This window comes from Beta vulgaris, chromosome 5 (assembly GCF_026745355.1).
Source record: "Beta vulgaris subsp. vulgaris cultivar EL10 chromosome 5, EL10.2, whole genome shotgun sequence".
Taxonomy (NCBI): Eukaryota; Viridiplantae; Streptophyta; class Magnoliopsida; order Caryophyllales; family Amaranthaceae; genus Beta; species Beta vulgaris.
Genome location: NC_079206.1, coordinates 66,456,586 through 66,476,841, shown reverse-complemented (window position 1 = coordinate 66,476,841; position 20,256 = coordinate 66,456,586). Strand labels below are relative to the sequence as shown.

Here is a 20,256-nt window from a genome sequence, read left to right as displayed (position 1 = left end):
ATCTTGTAAAAATGTGATAGTTATTATAATTTTGTATTGAAATTTGTGTGTTGAAATTTTTGTATATAGCCCAAGTTGACAAGAAATTTGGCACCGAAATAATGCCTTCAGTGTGCTCTACAAAGTAAGATCAGTTTCTCTATTTGAGGAGTCAAACTTTAGCAAGCTGCAACTAAGAAACAAGAGGTGGAGCTGTCTTGAATCTCTTTAGAAACGATGAGGGGAAGGGTGGAAGGTGGGCAAAAGGGGAGGCTAGTCCCTATCATACTAGTTATAGTCATTGTTGGTCTGATATACCTCTATTCACGAAGTCATGGCAAGTCTGCGGTAGAGTTGGGCAGCAAATCACTAAAAAGGTTGGGAACTTCACTTAGTGGTGAAGAGGAAGCGGATTCTTCTTCGCTTATTGAGGAGGAAGAGAACAGTTTTGTGCTGAAGAGTATTCCTGTGAGTATTGTGTTTATGATCTCTATCATGAGTTATGAAAAAGGCTTTATATTTAACCTTTACGTACCTTCATGTAAAAAAGAATTTGATTCCTCTACTTGATTTTTCTAACTTCCAAAGGTTTGTGATGATCGACATTCCGAGCTTATTCCTTGCCTAGATAGGCATTTTATTTATCAAACAAGGTTGAAGCTCGATTTGACATTGATGGAGCACTATGAACGACATTGCCCTCCTCCTGAAAAACGTTACAATTGCTTAATTCCTCCACCACGAGGCTACAAGGTACTTGTTCCTAGAATAAGGTTTGGTATTGATAACTCTATGTAGTATAATATTTATGTAACTTTGTTTTTGTTGAAAACCACCCAGTAATGCAAAGTCTACCAGACTCCAACTAATACAGATTCGAGTTGGGAGAGGCCCGATAGGCGATAGGGGCAAAGCTCTCCATATAAGTGTTGTTATTCCAAGGGCTGTGACCTGAGATCTCTAGTGAAGCCAGGACAACCCCCCTACTAGCTGATCCAAATACATGTTGGTTCCATGTATACGTTTTGATTAGTCATTTAGTCTGAATGTCATGGATGCAGGTACCTATTAAATGGCCAAGAAGTAGAGATGAAGTATGGAAAGCTAACATCCCTCACACTCATCTTGCAACAGAGAAATCTGACCAGAATTGGATGGTTGTCAGAGGAGAAAAGATTGCATTCCCTGGAGGAGGAACCCACTTCCATTATGGTGCTGATAAGTACATCAGGGCAATGGCTAATGTGAGTATATACATATCCGTTCTCTCCACCTATTCGCATCCTTTGATCTTTTTATATGTTCCATGCATCATATGCAATGAAATTCCACAACTTCATAAATCAACTCGTTCATATTTCTCATTATAGATGCTTGAATTCCCGAATGATATTATAAACAACGAAGGAAAGTTACGGACAGTGTTAGATGTTGGCTGCGGGGTTGCAAGTTTTGGCGGGTACCTACTGAAGTATGATGTCATTACAATGTCATTAGCTCCAAATGATGTGCACGAGAACCAGATTCAATTTGCTTTGGAAAGAGGGCTTCCGGCTTTTCTTGGTGTCTTAGGAACAAAAAGACTTCCTTACCCCAGTAGATCTTTCGAGCTTGCACATTGCTCCCGTTGTAGAATTGACTGGCTTCAGAGAAATGGCATCCTGCTTCTCGAGTTGGATAGGGTGCTTAGACCAGGAGGGTATTTTGCTTACTCATCCCCTGAAGCTTATGCACAAGATGAAGAGGATCTTAGAATATGGAGAGAAATGAGTGCCTTTGTCGAGAAGATGTGCTGGAAAATAGCTGCTAAGAAGAACCAAACTGTTGTTTGGGTAAAGCCTCTAACAAATGATTGCTACATGGAAAGAAATCCTGGTACTCAGCCTCCTCTCTGCAGAACAGACGATGATCCAGACGTCACTTGGGGTGTTCCCATGGAAGCTTGCATTACACTTTACTCTGAACGTAAGTGACTCTTAACTAGATGTTTCTAACTTTTTGGCTGGGTTGCTATGTTGGGTTCAGGTTGGTCAATCTCATTTTCGAGTTCTAAGTACCTTATTGAAATATCTTTAGATGGATTTTCAAGTTAGTATTAATCAGGTTCTGGGTCGAGACAGTTTTTGACAGGTCTATCTTTTAACTCATATATATTGTAATACTCAATGGACAATAATCACTCTACAACACCACATTAGGCTAGTTTGTACATAAAGTGAAATTTTTTTTTCTGATTTTTAGTCTATAATTTGTTGAAATGAAACAATTCTTTCGTTCCTTTAACCCCCTGATTCTCAGAATTTTTGGATTTTCATGTCTGCAACAATAACTTATTACCACGTTTTGCTGCATTAGATGATCATAAAGCAAGTGGAAGTGAATTGGCTGCTTGGCCAAATCGAGTGAATGCTCCATCACCTCGTTTGGCTGACTTGGGATTGTCCCCTGAATTGTTTGAGAAGGACACGGTAATCTGTAATGAAATAAAGTTGATAATTTCTCCTCGATTTTTTGCTTGTGGTTTGAGTTTAATTGTAAACACAGTACCTCTCTGTTAGAGATATGAGACATAGGATTTTAATTAGTGTTATACTCATGTTTCGCCGCAATGATTTGTATATATGCAGGACATCTGGCGTAGAAGAGTTCAAGGTTACTGGAACTTGTTGGGTCCAAAAATCAGGCCTGATACATTGAGAAATGTAATGGACATGAAAGCAAACCTAGGTTCTTTTGCAGCTGCTCTTAAGGATAAACCTTTGTGGGTGATGAATGTAGTCGGCGAAGACGGGCCTAACACCCTAAAGATAGTTTTTGATCGAGGCTTGATAGGTGCATATCACAGTTGGTAAGCTAGACCCTCGTACATTACATTTACCTATTCAGACTAAGCAGCTAATGGCAATTCCTTGTAAACGATGGTCAGATTTCTTAAATGAGTTAAACAAAAAGCACTAGTTACAAGAACTAGGTGAAGACTTAAACAGAGAAATTAGTTACCAAAAATCCAAAGTGGCGCAGTTACAAAAACCAAACTCAAAATTTCAAAACAGAACAAAGTTAACTGGTGTGACCAAAAACTGTTTGGTGACAGAAGACCAGCTAGCAAAACATACTATGTGTAATTTCAGCCAGATATATAAACGACAAAAATAAAATACTATTGGGTGCTCCTAGATCAAGAAAATATTGACTCATATCGATGACATTAAACATTATTAGTAATTTTTGTTTAGCTTGAATATGTTCCTCATTTCTGGTTTACTATAACTTGAACAGGTGTGAATCTTTCTCAACTTATCCTCGAACTTATGATCTACTACACGCTTGGACCGTCATTTCCGATGTTGAAAAGAAAGGTTGTAGTATTGAGGATCTACTAATTGAGATGGACCGTATCGTCAGGCCCCAAGGTTTTATCATTGTCCGAGATAAGAGGTCCTTGGTCGAGTACATCATGAAGCATCTACCAGCATTGCACTGGGAGTCTGTTGGAACAGGTGGTTCTGTCCCAGACTCGGATGAAGAAGAGGCCATGACAGTCCTGGTTATCCAAAAAAAGCTTTGGCATACGACTGAGAGTGTTGGAGATTCAGATTAAATCCCACTGGTTAGATTGATCTCTTGAGTCAACTGAGATGTCAAGATATAACAGGAGCATATATTGTTCAGTTTTCCCAATTTGTTCAAAGTATGATTCATGTTGAACGATAAATATTAGTATTCTTTTGCCATATTTCTCCTATTGAAATCAGTAGGAAATAGGAATGGTAGAGTTGTTATTTTCTTCTTACTGAAAAACCATGAGCAGTAGAGAAACAATAGATTCATGATCCACACAAATGCACGATATGTCTACTAATAACAGCATCATAAAGCAGATTTAAACCCAATATTAGTAGTTTGAGGTTTCAGTAATGCAGGTTTTCTCACATGATTTAATCATGTACTCGTCCAAATATACTAGTTATTTATATACGTCCAAAGTCGAGACGGATATGCTCTCCTTGCTTCTAAGCATTCGTGACTGACGAAGTGCTTCTGCTGCCCTCTGTGCGACTCAGGAAGCTTCTTCCTCGAGTCTCAATTTTTCTTCATCCTTGGCATTCATGATTGCATCATGGTCTACAACATTCTGCAAGAGGAACAAATGAAGTTAGGAAGAGGATGCTATTATGAAACATATGGAAGCCAAACAGAAGCAGCGAGAGAGGCAACTGGCAAGGCACTGACAGAAACAGAAGATTTAAAATCATCATAATGCTCATTCCAAAAACAAAAAGAAGTTACCATCATAATACAGTTGTGAGTCACAGGTCAAATCAAGGTCAACTTTTTCGAAGATATGAGTATTACTCCCTTCGTCCGAAAAAAGTTGAAACACTGTATTTTTTCATAGTAACTAAGTATTATACATTAAATCAATTTAATTTTTCTGAAAACTCGAATAAGTTTTGTGAAATCAGATTGTTGCTGATTAATTTTAATGAACGACTGAACTCGAAAATAGATTGGGTCATAGAAGTAGACAGATTATGCCATAAAAATATGTTTTTATTTTTCTGTCATGTTGTAGACCCTTAAAGGTCGTTAATGCATATAAATTTCAATATGTCTTTAGTTTTTAGTCTTATACTCCCACTTGTATTTTCGTTTAATATACAATTTTGATATTTGTATATTGTAGAACTGCATAATGAATCGGAGTAATAAAATGATAAATTTAATTTTACCCCTATTGTTTTTTGTTCTGAATAAGTTTAGATTAGTTCATAATATTTTATTAAAAATAGTGCAAAACAAATCAATAAAAAAGAACAGACCTGAATAAGTTTAGATAATATTCAGTTAGATTTTTCAAATAGAGAGAAAGAGAAAGAGAGAAGAGAGTGAGAAAAAAAAATGGAGAAATGTCCCGCTAATGTTGCTCTGCATAAATTTCTCTCTCACTCTCTCTCTTTCTCTTTCTAACCTAATTTCTCATTAGTACTACTCCGGCGCTTGCTGCGGCGTCTCCTCCGGCGCTTGCTGCGGCGTCTCCTCCGGCGCTTGCTGCGGCGTCTCCTCCGATGTCTCCTCCGGCGTTTACTAGGTATTTTTTCTCTTTCTCTCTTTTATCTAAACCTTACCCTAACTTCTCTCTTCTATCTATTGTTCAGCCATGCTATAGTAGTGGTTGATACTCCTCCGCCGCCGCCTTCACCTCCTGCGTCTTCGGTGAGCAGATGGAACTATACCTTTCCACTCTCAGCCGGCGCTAAAGCAGAAATTTCATATCATTTACACCTATACTGTGAAGATCCGTACATGTGGGATAAGGAGTTGTGGGATTTATACTATACTTTGTTCTGAATAAGTTTAGATTAGTTCATAATATTTTATTAAAAATAGTGCAAAGCAAATTAATAAAAAAGAACAGACCCTTAATCCGTAATTTTTTTTAATAAAATTTTGATATTATCTAATATAAATTTTATTATTTTTTATCACTTTATTTCGGTCCAGGTTAAATTTTTCCGCCTTTGGTCCTTCTATAACGATGGTTGTAACTTTATTTATTAATAATTTAATTGTGCATATTTTCAATTTTTTTTTTTTGGTTTTTTGATTGACATATTAAATGATCAAGTACTTACATTCTTATTTTAACGTCTCTTTAAAAAAAATTGGACCAAAAAATTGTTTATTTTTCGGTATAGACCGAAAAATAAAACATTAAAAAAAACTTGAACTTAATCAGGGCCCTAATATGTAGGCTCGCCCTTGAGCCTCCAAAATCTCAGAAACGGGGATGGATTCATTGAATGATTAAACGGGGCTGGATTCATTGAATGATGAAGACAAAAGGGTGACAGAATAAAGAAATTGCATCTTATATACTTCATGGTGCACATAAGTTCTTGCATTTCTCATATAAGCTATAGTTATATCTCGTTCTTCCATAGTGATCAGATGCTCAAAACAGGACAAGAAATAGGGAGAGCATTTTATGAAGAGATCATATTGTGTCGGACTCGTCCGACACAATATTCTCGTCGGACGACTTCACTTGAGTTTCAGGTAGTCTTCATTTTTTTTCAGGTAGTCTTCATTTTTTTTCAGTTAGTCCATTATTTCTTTCAGTTGGCCCATTATTTCTTTCAGTTGGACTTTGTTTTGTTTCAGTTGGTCCATTCTTTCTTTCAGTTGGACTTTGTTTTGTTTCAGTTGGTCCATTCTTTGTTTCAGTTGGTCCATTATTTGTTTCAGTTGGTATACATATTACGAAACAAAGTCCAACTGAAACAAAACAAAGTCCAACTGAAACAAAAACAATAACCAACTGAAAGAAAAGAACTAACGGAAAAAATAAAAAAATCAACTGAAAGCTATTTAGAACTTACACGACTTTCTTATTTTTCCGGCGCCGGAATCCGGCGACAATTCCTCCTCTTGAGATAGTCTCTTGTAGAAATTGTCTTCTTCTAGCCGCCTTAGGAGAGAAAGATACCGCTTATTTCTGGGTTCTCAAAACTCTAAATAGCTTTCAAGAAAAGCTTGTGTTCTGTGGTACAAAGGTGGGGAAATCCTTTTTCTGTGGCGAATTTACATGTTCCTTTCTTGCTACTTTTTCATGGCATGACTTGAGGTGAGTGGAAAAGCGTAGACTTGTGGACTGTGGTGTTACGATGTCAATGTCTCATTACAGTATAAAATATTAAAGATGTCTTTCCAGTAAACCAAAGGAAAAATTTAGGATTGAAGAAGATGAAAAAGTGGGGATTTTTGGGTTTTAAATTTGTTTCAACAAATACAGAGTACGGGGATTAACCCGTCTGACAATATGTATTGGGCCAGACGGTCTGACCCAATACTTTCACTTTTATGAAATAATGCAGTTAAATCAAATGCAGGATAGAACTAATTTCTTCATCAACAACCAAACGCACTCCAAGCCTCCCCTTCCTTAATTTTTAATATTTTATCCTTTAACATTCCACACCACTTCACATTTCATATTTTCTAATATATTTTAATCAAATGCCTATAGATACCGGAACGCGAGGGAATCAATTCAAGATTCAGTTAGATTTTTCAAATAGAGAGAGAAAGAGAAAGAGTGAAGAGAGTGAGAAAAAAAATGGAGAAATCTCCCGCTAATGTTGCTCTGCATAAATTTCTCTCTCACTCTCTCTCTCTTTCTCTTTCTAACCTAATTTCTCATTAGTACTAATCCGACGCTTGCTGCGGCGTCTCCTCCGGCGCTTGCTGCGGCGTCTCTTCCGACGTCTACTCCGGTGTCTCCTCCGGCGTTTACTAGGTATTTTTCTCTTTCTCTCCTTTATCTAAACCTAACCCTAACTTCTCTCTTCTATCTATTGTTCAGCCATACTATAGTAGTGGTTGATACTCCTCCGCCGCCGCCTTCACCTCCTACGAGCAGATGGAACTATACCTTTCCACTCTCAGCCGGCGCTAAAGCAGAAATTTCATATTATTTCCACCTATACTGTGAAGATCCGTACATGTGGGATAAGAAGTTGTGGGATTTATACTATACTTATGTTTATCCTGAGAATGCTGAGGAGGATGCTGAGAGGTAGAGGATGCTGAAGAGGATGATGAGGAGGTGGAGAATGATGATGCTTGATGTATAGCCCTAGTTATAGGTTACGGAGGAAGGTGATGCTTTATAACACTTATACGTTACTCACGTACGTAAGTCTAAATAAAATGGAAATTTTTCAATGTTATTTCTCATCAGTTTAGTTTGTCTTCATAATAATACATATGTTGAAAATAATGTTGCTTACATATGATTTCAAATTTTATCTTCTGCAAATCAATAAAAAAAAAAGTAGTGAATTATATCAGTTGCTTTTTTTTTCCCCTTTTTTCCAATTGAGTTAAAATAAAAGTTCATCTTAGAAAATCTCCCTAAAGTCAGATTGGTTGAAAATTGCAACTATAAGCCGTTTATTCGAAAGTTGAAAAAATTGGTGAATTTCCCAAACGGTCTCCGACAATTGTATTTTCAAAATTTTGTCATGTAGAAAGCTTTTACTTTATGTATTCGATCTATTCAAATTGCTGATAGTCACATTATTTCAACCTCTTAGTATTCAAATTTTAATGTTTCGAGACAAACATTACTGTTAATTGTTAATTGTAACTAATGTGACCTTCAATTGATTATCATACATCTCTAATTTTGTCCTTTGACGTAGAGATCATCATAATTTTGCCAGATTGATCAACGGTGATATATCGTGGGCAGTGAGTATTTTAGTTTAAATATAGTGTAGAGATCATCATAATTTTGCCTATGATTGAGAATATACTTAAGACTGTGATTTATATGTGATCCACACAAATGCACAATCTGCCTACTAATCATTTTGTTGGCATGGTAACATCATCATTCAGCAGATTTGAACCCAATATTAGTAGTGTAATGTTAGGTTTTCTCACATTTGCTAATCAATGTACTCACTCATCCAAATATGCTAGTCATATACTATTTTAAGATATGCAGACGAATTAGTGAAGGTTTGTGATTTAGTTTTTCCAACAACCCTTACTAAATTTGAGCAAAGAAATAGTCCAACTATAAATCCTTAAATAGTAAGAGGTTGAAATAATGTGACTATCAGCAATTTGAATAAATCGAATACATAAAGTAAAAGCTTTCCAGATGACAAAATTTTGATACACGAGTAATTAAGTTCCTATCAAATCCATAATCACTGAAATCATGCTAATTTATACTACCGCTCAGTAAAGCAGAAAAGAGTTGAACCACAAAATCAATAGAAAATAAAACTCGCAATATTAGAAAAAACTCACTGTCAACAATACATCCTTAAAAAGTCTACATCTTAATGCACATCTGCAATTTAACACCACAAACGAGAAAAAAGCTAGAGCAAATTCCATTTCTATATTACACCAAATCAACTAGCACTACCTAATGCTCCCCGACACTAGTAAGTTTGGCACATACGGGGCAAGTTTTCCATTCTCAGTACTTCTGGGGTGGTTGTTGGGTGGGCAGCAGTCCGAATCGCTTCTTCAACAGGAATCTCTGCCTCGAATATTTGTCGTCAGGGGAGAAACGAGCTGCAGAGTCAGTAACCACAATAGTCAGAGACGCACCAAGAAATGTAGAAGATAGTCCTAGCTAAAGCATCCGGACAACTACAGATACTTCCTCTGTTTCTACATACTTACAAATAAATTACCCTCTTGGCATCTTCCACGTTCTAATCATGACTAATTTAGTAGGCTTTCTTTGTCTTCCTTAATTTAATTGTTGTTCTATTTGATTGAATCTATTTAGAGACAGGGGAAGTATAATGTAGTTTCACAAACATCAACTAAAAAAAAAAATCATAATCCACATTTTCACATTGATAAAGAGTTTATCTTTATGCTGTGTTGGTTGGCAGGAAAAACACTATAACCGAAAAATTAGTTTTTACCAATTCGGATTAAAAATATTTCACATGTCTCCCACATTTTCCTACATATTGTTCCTTAACTTCCTCTTTTTCTCCCACTTTCATTCCCTCCCTCCTTTTCCTTTCCTCTCCAAAACTTCCATCAAGGAACCAAGCAAAGGAAAAATGAAGATCAAAACCTAATTTTCATTAAAATATACTACCGATCTATACTAATATATTAAAAGGCGTGCGTAAACGAGGAACGGTGCCACGTGGCGCTCTCCCTAGGGAGTTTAAGTTCATGTAATCCATGTACAATAAAAAAAATTAGAAATTACATAGTATAAGCTTTGATCCCATGACCTCAAGTTCATGTACTAAAGTTTTAACCACTAGACCAAGTTTTATTTAGTGTTATCACTTATCATATCAAAGTACAATATTAAAAAATGAAAATTTTTCTTACCCGGGGCATAGCCCGGGCCTAATAACTAGTTGAAAACAAAAATCCGAGCTCAAAACTTTGAATCAAACACAACCTGGATTCTACGAGTTTTAGACCTACATACTACTGGACCAGCTGCTAAAACCAGTCATGTTAACATGTCGATCAATACGCAGTGAAATAATTACAACAGATTGAGCACCATAGAATCAAAACAACTATAATAAACATTGGATTCGATCACAGTTGAAAAAACCAACCAAATAATTAAGCAAAACAATCATATTACTCATCAAACTATACAAAATCTAGGATGTGGGAACTGGGAACACCAGTTTCAACAAAAAAATGATCAACTTCAAGTTTATGGTTCATCAATTAGGTCTTCTGAGAGTTGCCACCACAAATTTCTTCTAAAACATTGTTCATGTAATAAAGAACATATGTGGTCTTTCTACAAAGCAGCAATTTTACCTGGATGAGCTGATTGTGTTGCTTTGCCAAGAGGGGATTCCTTCTGCATTCATACATGAAGTAAAACAAAAGCTTCAATTAAAGATGCCCAAAACAAAAACAAAAACAAAACTTATACAAAAATAATCAGAAACATCAATATCATAAAACTCAATACAGAAAAAGGATGCCTGGTATGACCAAAGTAGCCCATTTTTATATTAGATCAAATTTCACATATAATCAGGCAAATTCACTTATTAGAGTATCAATATTAATTTCACAACCAACCCACAAAATTATATGCAAATTCACAGCCACTAAAATCTTCAAATTATAATAAATTAACTCAAAAACCCACATCATCTTTTTTTTTTTTTTTTGGGGGAAAAACACATCTTTTTTTTATCATACAAATTCGTGCACCCACAAAAAAAACAACACAATAAACAAAAAAAATCAAGTCATTAAAAAAATTGAGCAACAAAAAGAGAGAAAGGAGGTACCTTGGTAGTGTAGACTTTGTCACCATTGTCATTGATGTAAAATTGCAGATACATTTTTTTTTCTCTTTTTTACAACTATTTTCAACAAAAAAAATCCCACAAAAATATCAGTAATTAAGCATGTAAAAAACTTGAATATTAATCGTATGAAGTAGAAGAAATCAGCTACAAAAATAATTACAAGAAAAAAATTAAGGGCATAGAAGAAAGAACTCACCAAAAAAGTGTATGTCGAGTTTTGTTTTTCTGCAGTTCTACACAACAAAAACGAAGCCCTAAAAATGGTTGGTAAAGTTGGTATTTATATGAGTAGTGAAGATTTGTTTTCTACGCGGGCCTTTTCTTTACTTGGGCTCTTAATGATTCATGTGTAGCTCTAATTTGTGAATATTTGTTTCAATTCTTTTCCCAATTTTTGGGGGAGTATTGGATAAATTAATTTTTTTTAAGGTATGTCATTTGGTAATTCGAGTCTACTAGATTTCGACTAATTCGAATTTGAGTTGTTGTTGGATTTTGTATTTGTATTGTAGGATTTGAATTAGATACTTATGACTAAGTTAGAACAACTCCTTACCAACTGATTCAAGCACTTGTAGTTTAGAGGAATTTTATTCATGTAGTTTGAATTTCTCAATCTTAATACTGAACCTTTTTTTTTAAATTTTTTTTGAAGAGCTTCATATTGAACGATAAAGGACTTATTTTATAGTATTTGTGAAGTTAGGTTATTAATAATTGACCCATACAATTGTCGGAGAGAGTTTGGGCATTTCGCCGACTTTTTCAGCTTTCGAACAAATAGCTTATAGTTGCATTTTCCTATCAATGTTACTTACGGGATATTTTGTAAGATGAATTTTTATTTTCACTCAATGGAAAAGAGGGGAAAAAAGCAACTGATATAATTCACAACTTTTTTTTATTGATTTGCAAAAGATAAAATATGAAATCATATGCAGGCAATATTATTTTCAACATATGTATTATGAATGTTATAAGAAATTAACAGTGTGAAGTAATTGTCATTTTTCCCCCTAACACTAAAACATAAGAGTAGTTACAATCCTTTTGGTAAAAGTCATATACTTCCTCTGTTTTTTAACACCCGCGACATTAAGATGTGCACAAGAACCATAGAGAGGAGAGGGTTAGAGAGAGAGATATATATAAATAAATAAAAACCTGGATTAGAAGAGAAAAAGAGAGAATGTATTATCAAAAATATCAATGTTGCAAGTATTAAAAAACAAACCCCCTCCGAGAGAAAAAGATATAGGCAAGCATCTCACAAAAATCTTGCCAATATGCACTTCATGTCTCATCTTATCATAAAAAATTTAGTTTAATGACACAACACAACCTCCTGACTTCACTTTGCAAGCAAGATCATGCCTTTTTAGATGTCTCTTTAGTCTCTAGAGACATTTTGCAAGCAAGATCATGCCTTTTTGCTTCAAAATTAAGCTTACAGTTCCCCTTACACCCAATATGAAATAACAAGACATAATACTGAAATTTTCTTTTGAGATTTATCAGGAAATATTCTTATATACAATCTTATTTACAATGGATACATCCCTAAAACTTTGACTCAAAGAATACGCTCCTAGTCTATTCTAAACTTCCCTGCTTATAGCCAAAATCGTAAACGCAACAGGGTAGTTCTCTATTGATAGCTCGAACCAAAAAAATATTTTGAAGCTCAAAACTTGTGTCAATTGGAAAAAGATCAACAGCTGATGCAGCTCAAGAACGTGATGTCTGATATTCTGGCTTTAGAACCCAGACCGAACCATTTGGATGTTTCTCTAATAAAGCAATTTCTTTCAAAAGATTTTTGAACAAAGGCAAGTCTTTCGAAGGAATTCTATCTTTAAAATGCTCCACTATAATGGTAGAACTGGTGCTCCCACCTCTATTTTGAATAAATGTGCAGATATTCCTGATAATAACTTCAGGCTGCGCGCCACTGAGATTCCGAGATGGCCGAGAAGGCCCAGCATCATTGGAACTTGTCCTGTTAGAAGAGCTCGAAGACAAACCAAACTGATGTTCAAGCCCATCACCGACGGCGCTAGCCTGGTTCCCTCGAATTTTGGCCAGCAACTCAGCCGAAGATAATGCCTTCCCAGAAGCAGCTCCTGCTGAAAATCCATTTATACCATTTCTCGGTACCTCGTCTTCTGATCGGGACTTGGTTACCAACTGAGAGTTCACTGATGAGCCAAATTTTCGGGGAACAGATGAAGGTGCACCGGCAGCCCCCGACTTTCCTGTCCAAGTCGGGACGGATATGCTCTCTTTGCTTCTAAGCATTCGTGACTGACGAAGTGCTTCTGCCGCCCTCTGTGCGACTCGGGAAGCTTCCTCCTCAAGTCTCAGTTTTTCTTCATCATGGGCATTCATGATTGCATCATGGTCTACCGCACTCTGCAAGAGGAACAAATGAAGGAAGCGTATGCTATTATGAAACATATGAAAACAAACAGAAGCAGGGAGAGAGGCAACTGGCTAGGCACTGGCAGAAAAAGATGATCTAATATCATCATAATGCTCATTCCAAAAAAAAAAAAAAAAGTTTAACATCATAATAAAGTTGTGAGACACAGGCCAAATCAAGGTCAACTTTTTTGAAGATATGAGTACTACTCCCTTCGTCCGAAAAAAGATGAAACATTACCCCCATCAAGATTAAGCATACGACATGAGTTTAAAAAAGAACACTTATATTGAGAAATCTAGTTATAAACCATTAGTCTTATTACCATATAAGGAAAGGTGACAAATTTCCCAGGTACCCTATATATTTGTAAACATTAAATATTGAATGGAGAGGTAAAATTTGAAGAGATACACTTCACAGATTTGGACAAGAAACTTTAGTATAGCATCACGAAGCAGCAAAACACAGATTGATGGAAAAGACTTAGGAATGCTTCAATATTTCATAACATGTGTATCCCCAAAATTATAATATACTCTCTAATGCACAAATTTCGCAAGGCAATAAACACAGAATAAACAGGCTGTAACAGGTTTTTTAAAATCTTACATGTATTCCTTGTGCCTCGAAAAGGTTCTTCAAAAAGTTTGTTTCTTCATCCGCTTTTCCACCATCTTCATCACCTTCTTTCTCTTCGTTTCCAGAATTATCTTGTGGCAAACCACTTTCTCCATCCAATACTCTACCATTTGCATATCCAGCTCCTTCTCTAGAGCTATTACTTTTCCGCTCATCATCTTTTTCAGTGCCAATCAAATTCACTTGCTCTGACAACTGACCGAATATATTTGAAGTCTCAGTTGACCCAGCATGTTCTTCATCGGTTAGAGTGAAAAGATCCTTTAAATCTCTAGCTTTAAAGAACCTTCGCTGCTGCGGGTTCTTCAATATCTTATTAGTCAAAAAATGTTTGTAGATCTGCCTATGATAAACTTTCTCTTCTATAGTTCCACGTGTGATTAATCTGAAAACAGTTACATCCCGTGTCTGACCAATACGCCAAGCACGTTCCCTGGCCTGTTAACATAGTCAGATATCATGGTCAACGGTGTTGAAAACAAACGACTTCCAAAATGAATAAGCATAAGAAGTACTTAATACAATGACAAGAGCGAGAAAAATACAACAGTTTATTGGAAAATATATGAGAAAGATCCTTTAACTGGCAAGTGCAAAGAACACCTATATAATAAATTGTACTAACCTGCATATCTGTTGATGGGTTCCAATCTGGGTCAAATATTATCACCCTGTTTGCCCCAGTTAGATTTGTCCCTAAACCGCCAACTTTGGTTGTTAGTATGAAGATAAATACATCAGTTGAATTATTAAATTCATCTATCAAGGCCATCCTCTGTTTAACTGCTGTAAGACCATCCATTCTCCTGTAGCTATACTTGTTAGCAATCAGAAAATTTTCAAGGATATCAAGCATCTGCTGAGTTTGTGAGAAAAGAAGAACACGATGACCCTGCTCTTTCCATGTCTTGAGTATTTGAATAACCACTTTCATTTTCCCACTGCGTTCAGGATTACCATAGTCTGGATTATATTGAGAGTGCTCTCTCTCAAGGAGATCAGGATGGTTACATATCTTACGCATCACATCAATACCATACAGAGAATTTCTACTCCCATCAAAAATCTGCTCCACCTCAGAGCTAGCAAGGAAAGCTCTATAGATTGATCGTTGCTCAGGAGTTAGACTACAGAACAGGACATGCTCAGTCTTCTTCGGAAGCTGCGCATTCACATCAGCTTTCATACGACGCAGCAGGTAAGGCATAATTAGATCACGCAAGACAACGGCACACCTGATCCATGAGAAAACCAGGACTTATAATGTTATACATACAGCCAAAGGACAATTGATCATTAAAATTCTTTCATTTCTCAACTCTGAACATCAACTCTTTAAAAACCTAACCCATTTGATACATCGTAATTTGATAGTTCATATATTCCTACAATAGATAGTACCATGAGTAAAAGGTGAGACGCGAGGATATTAATGAGTGCTCCATTAAATTAAGTCAACTAGAGACAAAAACAATTGCAGTGCTTCAAATTTCAAAGAAATAAGTCACATAAACAGGCAACCAAACATACCTGTAAGCTGTGGAGACTTGCAATGGAGAAGCATTAGCATAACCCCCAACCTGTATGGGCACAGCAAACTCTGCCTCAAATACTGGCAGGACACCTAATTTTCCAGGGAAGACAAAATCAAACAAAGACCACAATTCAGACAACCTGTTCTGAATTGGTGCACCGGTCATTATGATACGGTGAACTGTCTGCAGCTGCTTGCACACAATAGTAACTTCTGCATTTGGGTTTCTGATACGGTGACCTTCATCAAGAACAGCATAACCCCATTCAATGTCCAGTAGCTTCTCCCCAAGAATACGAAGTTGTTCATACGTTGTGATAAGCAATCCAGACTCCAATCTCAACACCCGTTTTATCATGGAATCCCACTTCTTTGCGCTTCTTGAAGGAAGAACACTTTCCCGATCACTTTCAAATGACCCTTCACTTTCAGAATCACTCTCACCAGGTCCTGATTGCTTCTTTTTCCGCACACTGTCAACACCAGAATCATGAAGTATCTCAACATGAAAGCCAGGGTACCATTTGTGGGCTTCCCTCTTCCATTGCCTAAGCAGTGTGACAGGGCAGACAATAATGCTTGGTTTGTACATATTACTAAAATGCAATGATCCAAGAAATGCAAGGACCTGAATGGTCTTACCAAGACCCATCTCATCCCCAATGATCCCTCCAGCTCTTTGGCAATGCAGCTCCCACATCCATTGAACCCCGACTTTCTGATAATCAAAAAGGTTGTTAAATATGGTTTTAGGGATCTTTAATCCACCTTCAAGTGTTACAGAAAGAAGCTCTTCACCCTCGACATCCTGGGTTTCTGTCACTAAGTCATCGTGTAAATCTGCATTTAATGAAAAGAAATTATTTCGCAAAAGTTCTCAAAGCTTAAGAGCTACAAAATATCCTAACCAAGAAATCAAACCCGCATTGTTGGGTACAGAGTTAAAGAATGATCATTACATGTAAAGTTAAGAAATCAGTAATGTGTTTCCTCAGGGGAAAAAAAAAAAGGTCAGTAATGGATGAAGAGCAAAAGAGGTAACAAGAACATAGGTTGTGTGATAAAAGAAAATATCTAAAATTCGAAACAGTGAAGTATAGAGTGAAAACACAGATGAGTTCATGCTTTCAATCCAATCTCACGACAGCGTGCTTTGAATGTGAAGTAACTGAGCATAAATTTTGTTAACTATTGCTTTCCGATGAGTCGATATTAGTCTATTATTTAGATGATTAAGTCTCATTAAAATTAGTTTAGAGTATTTTTGGCTAATTTTGCATTCATTTGATTCTATTTATTTCCAAGTCACTTCAAGAGTTGTTTTCTTGTTTTTTAATGGTTTTTCAGGATAATGCGATATCCTCAATTTCTTGTGGGCTTTTGGAATCTTGATTTATTGGCTGGAGCAATGAAACACGACTGTGCTTCATGTAACAAGGTCGTATCAGAAAACGACACAAACGAGTTGACCTATAATCACATAAAATGCTGAAAAACTATGCTTCTGCCTTGAATAAAATAGGAAACACCGACGTGTTAACCTGCGACATAAAAAAAAAAACTCGCTGAAACTGAACTCTACGCCTCCTGGAACACGGCATGACACCAAATGACATGGTCGTATTGTTCTGACTTCTTTATTCCAGTAGCTACTGATTTGTGTCAACAGAAGTAACACCGGGAGGGGGGGGGGGATTAGAGCCACCACGAGGCCACCCAAGGTGGCTAGTTCAGTTCCAAAGATCAAAATGAAAAACTTGAAATTTAGATGTCATAGTAGCAAAGCTACCTGCAAAGACTAAAAGTGGGCAACAAAATCAAGATTAGATCGATGGAGGGACTGAATAACATACCTAATAGTTGAATCGAGTAGAAAATATCTGATGTTTGGTATAGCTTGTCTCTGGGGATTACCGGTTGTATAGTTATTAGGTTAGTTAGGATTTATTTTTGTTAGGTGCACAACACGCCTATCACTTTCTCTTTCAAAGTTTCAACAAAGGATTCTTTGTTTCTTGCCTAAAAAGAAGCACACAGAGGAGCCACATGCTCACAAGATGAGATAATTGCAATTATATGTCAAAATCATGCATGTATGTTCCATGAGACTCCAGCAAAGAAAATATTATGGAACATTTCAAGCTGCCAAAGGCTCAAAACACAAACTCAATGGTCTCTATATGCTAATTAAAATAAAGCAGAAATATTGCCAGTTTCACCGCGGAAATGTTGAAATTCTAGGATGAAAAAAAGACATTTGAAAAGAGGCTTGACAAAAGAGAAATACTCCAACAGAACCTGGAATTACAAAGAAAAATGAACAATATAAACCAGCGAAAGCACGAGAACTTAAAATCACAACAATTTAAAATGTCTAAAAAAAGAGATTTAGTCCAAAAACAAAGCAAAACTAAATAATACTTACATACCAGATTCCTCTGCAGCAATCTCCTCCTTAGCAATGCGTTTCCGCCATCTTCTACCAGGCAACGGCCTCCTCTTTTTCCTATTTGTGTCATTACTCTTCTCTCCATCACTGTCTAAACTTTTAGGAATCTTAAAGGGCCTTTTTAATCTGTTAAAAGTGTGAGATGGTGCATCAAGTCTTGGCAGATCTTTTGGTTCAAGCAGCCTAGTTGTTGGACGAGCTTGTGAAGCCTCTGAGAGCGACCGAGCCATTCTGGCAACACTTTCAGAAGCACGATCAACTATGACATTTTCATTTTCCTGCAGGCCTGATGGCTCTGGTTTCTGTATGCGGCGTTCAAAGCCTTTCAGTTTATGAAAAGGTGTCAAGATTCCTTTACGTACGAGTTCGTCCCTTTCCTGAGACGTAAGGGTATTTAGCAACCAGTAAACCATAGCTTTGCAAAAGTTAAAAGGTGAGTCACTAAGAACTAATTAAAACTAACATGAGACAATAGAGTGAGATCAACAGACGCAACTTCCAATACCCACACCCAGCCCAAAAGAACAATCATGTATGTTCTATTTCAATTTTTCAACTCACCGTTTCAACGAATCCTCCGGAAGCAGCATTTAGCACAGCATCGAATTCGTCATCCTCCTGGTATGAGACTGTCTTCTTCTGTTTTTTGGACTCTTTTTTCACATCCTTTACCTCTTTCAACTTCCGCTTTGATTTAACCTCTTCCCTTACCATATACTTCAACAACCTGTCCTCAAGCTCATCAGCTTTGCCGTCGTTACATATGTTGGAAAGCTCTTTACGGAATTCAGCCCTCGTCTTTTTCAGGCTTCTTAGTCGATCAGCAGCCAAAGCATGCTGAAGGGTAGAATCATTAGGCATAGCCTCCTCAATTCCCTGATCATCCTCATCCTTCCCACCATAGCTCTCATTGTCAAGCTCTTCCCTCGTTATCCCACTTTTTGATTGCTCAACAGCAGAGGTCACAGCATCTATCTCAACGTCTATGGCCTTTAACTTCTTCAACAATTCCACTTGGCTAGAAGACAGATGTTGGGTTTCCGTGACATCAGTACAAACTTCTTCTTCCGTTGTTCCCCTCCCAGCATGAGAACTGCTTTCAGCATTATTTCTAGCCTGCACATTAACATAAGAAAACCAAAGCTTTCCCCAAAATTAGCTGTTATAACAAATAACACATGTCTTCACTCCCACACTTCATCAATCCATGAGAATAGATCCCTAAATTCAAGGAAAAACTCCCAGAACATCACATACAATCTTAAGTATCTTCTCAATCATACACAAACTTATGATGATCTCTACACTACATTTAAACTTAAAATACTAACGCTACCCACGATATATCACCCTTGATCAATCATAGGCAAAATTATGATGATCTCTTCCGTCAAAAGACAAATTACAGCTGTATGATAATCAATTAAAGGTCACATTAATTACAATTAACATTTACCAGCAACATTTGCCTCAAAACATTAATTTTGTTTCAGTAATCGTCTTCTCCAAACCGTTGATTTCTTAGTGCAAAATTTCAATTAAACATTCACTAAACCTCACATCGTAGCATCAAAACACAGCTCCAATGAAGTAATTAAACCAAATTCAACATGAAAAAATGAGATTAATTAATAAAATGAGTAGCAAAATTCAGAAATCGTTACCTTCTCTAAGATATCTCTTTCGATGTCCTCAGGATTAGCAGAGGTGACCCCTAAACTGTTGAGAAAAAACGCGTCTTCTTCTTCCTCCATGATATTCAATTTAATTATAAAAATTCCAGTTTGAAATTCAAACAAATTTCAAGCCAATTTGGGGAAAAATTGAATCGACAAAAGTTATCGGGAGAGATGAACCCTAATTTTCTCTCTCTAACCGTGCGCGGGAGTATTTGAGGGTGCAACTAATTTTACCACTCCAAGAGTTGTAAAATTCGTTAACCAACTTCCCTAAAGTATTGTACTTCATTGCTAATTTCCCTAACGAGTAAGGAATAAGGATGTGTATCGTTTGGTTACCGCCCATCTTTTATGTACTAGTTTTATATGCACGGGCGAAGATATGTAGAAAATTAATTTTTTTTTAGGGGATGTAGAAAATTAAATTAATTGTAAATTATATCTAATAAATTAGGAATATTTGAATTGTTGATGGTTTTCCTTTTAGTCTTTTTTATTTTTTAAATTAATTGGGTAATTTTTTTTAATTTTTAATTTTTTAATTAAAGTAAGTAGTTAGAATAAAGATATAATGAGGGTAAAATGGAGTTTCTAATATTTTGGTGTCCTACCCCTCTTCCCATATAGAATAGAGATATAGGGAGTAAACATGTATTTATAGTTCGCTAAAGTTGATCCGAGCATAATGACACGAATCGGATACG

The 20,256-nt window shown here is 36.4% G+C and overlaps 3 protein-coding genes across 3 annotated transcripts; 1 reads left to right on the top strand and 2 right to left on the bottom strand.

The window, feature by feature from the left end:
* The first annotated feature begins 216 nt into the window (after nt 1-216).
* Nucleotides 217-3,580, top strand: LOC104894723 (probable methyltransferase PMT3). Its single transcript, XM_048637669.1, has 7 exons — nt 217-447; nt 568-732; nt 1,041-1,223; nt 1,350-1,944; nt 2,335-2,447; nt 2,607-2,827; nt 3,259-3,580. The coding sequence occupies exons 1-7, from the start codon at nt 217-219 to the stop codon at nt 3,578-3,580; spliced, it is 1,830 nt and encodes a 609-aa protein (XP_048493626.1).
* Nucleotides 3,581-8,765: 5,185 nt separating this feature from the next.
* LOC104894722 (H/ACA ribonucleoprotein complex subunit 3-like protein) lies at nt 8,766-11,130 on the bottom strand. The gene is made up of 4 exons (XM_048637664.2): nt 11,023-11,130; nt 10,806-10,880; nt 10,321-10,363; nt 8,766-9,078 (listed from the first exon to the last, which is right to left on the bottom strand). The coding sequence occupies exons 2-4, from the start codon at nt 10,857-10,859 to the stop codon at nt 8,981-8,983; spliced, it is 195 nt and encodes a 64-aa protein (XP_048493621.1). The 5' UTR covers nt 10,860-10,880; nt 11,023-11,130; the 3' UTR covers nt 8,766-8,980.
* Nucleotides 11,131-12,246: 1,116 nt separating this feature from the next.
* Nucleotides 12,247-19,868, bottom strand: LOC104894721 (protein CHROMATIN REMODELING 8). The gene is made up of 7 exons (XM_010681018.4): nt 19,538-19,868; nt 18,435-18,989; nt 17,854-18,250; nt 15,421-16,264; nt 14,516-15,125; nt 13,861-14,328; nt 12,247-13,238 (listed from the first exon to the last, which is right to left on the bottom strand). The coding sequence occupies exons 1-7, from the start codon at nt 19,625-19,627 to the stop codon at nt 12,555-12,557; spliced, it is 3,648 nt and encodes a 1,215-aa protein (XP_010679320.2). The 5' UTR covers nt 19,628-19,868; the 3' UTR covers nt 12,247-12,554.
* Nucleotides 19,869-20,256: the final 388 nt, after the last annotated feature.

Excerpts from the sequence above, each read along its gene's own strand:
- LOC104894723 (XM_048637669.1), top strand. The coding sequence starts at position 217 with ATGAGGGGAAGGGTGGAAGGTGGGCAAAAGGGGAGGCTAGTCCCTATC. Across the intron at positions 2,448-2,606 it reads AATTGTTTGAGAAGGACACG|GACATCTGGCGTAGAAGAGT; the intron begins GTAATCTGTAAT and ends GTATATATGCAG. Across the intron at positions 2,828-3,258 it reads ATAGGTGCATATCACAGTTG|GTGTGAATCTTTCTCAACTT; the intron begins GTAAGCTAGACC and ends TAACTTGAACAG.
- LOC104894722 (XM_048637664.2), bottom strand. The coding sequence starts at position 10,859 with ATGTATCTGCAATTTTACATCAATGACAATGGTGACAAAGTCTACACT. Across the intron at positions 10,364-10,805 it reads ACAAAGTCTACACTACCAAG|AAGGAATCCCCTCTTGGCAA; the intron begins GTACCTCCTTTC and ends GTATGAATGCAG. Across the intron at positions 9,079-10,320 it reads AACACAATCAGCTCATCCAG|CTCGTTTCTCCCCTGACGAC; the intron begins GTAAAATTGCTG and ends CTGACTCTGCAG.
- LOC104894721 (XM_010681018.4), bottom strand. The coding sequence starts at position 19,627 with ATGGAGGAAGAAGAAGACGCGTTTTTTCTCAACAGTTTAGGGGTCACC. Across the intron at positions 16,265-17,853 it reads GATTGCTGCAGAGGAATCTG|ATTTACACGATGACTTAGTG; the intron begins GTATGTAAGTAT and ends CATTAAATGCAG. Across the intron at positions 15,126-15,420 it reads CAAGTCTCCACAGCTTACAG|GTGTGCCGTTGTCTTGCGTG; the intron begins GTATGTTTGGTT and ends CTCATGGATCAG.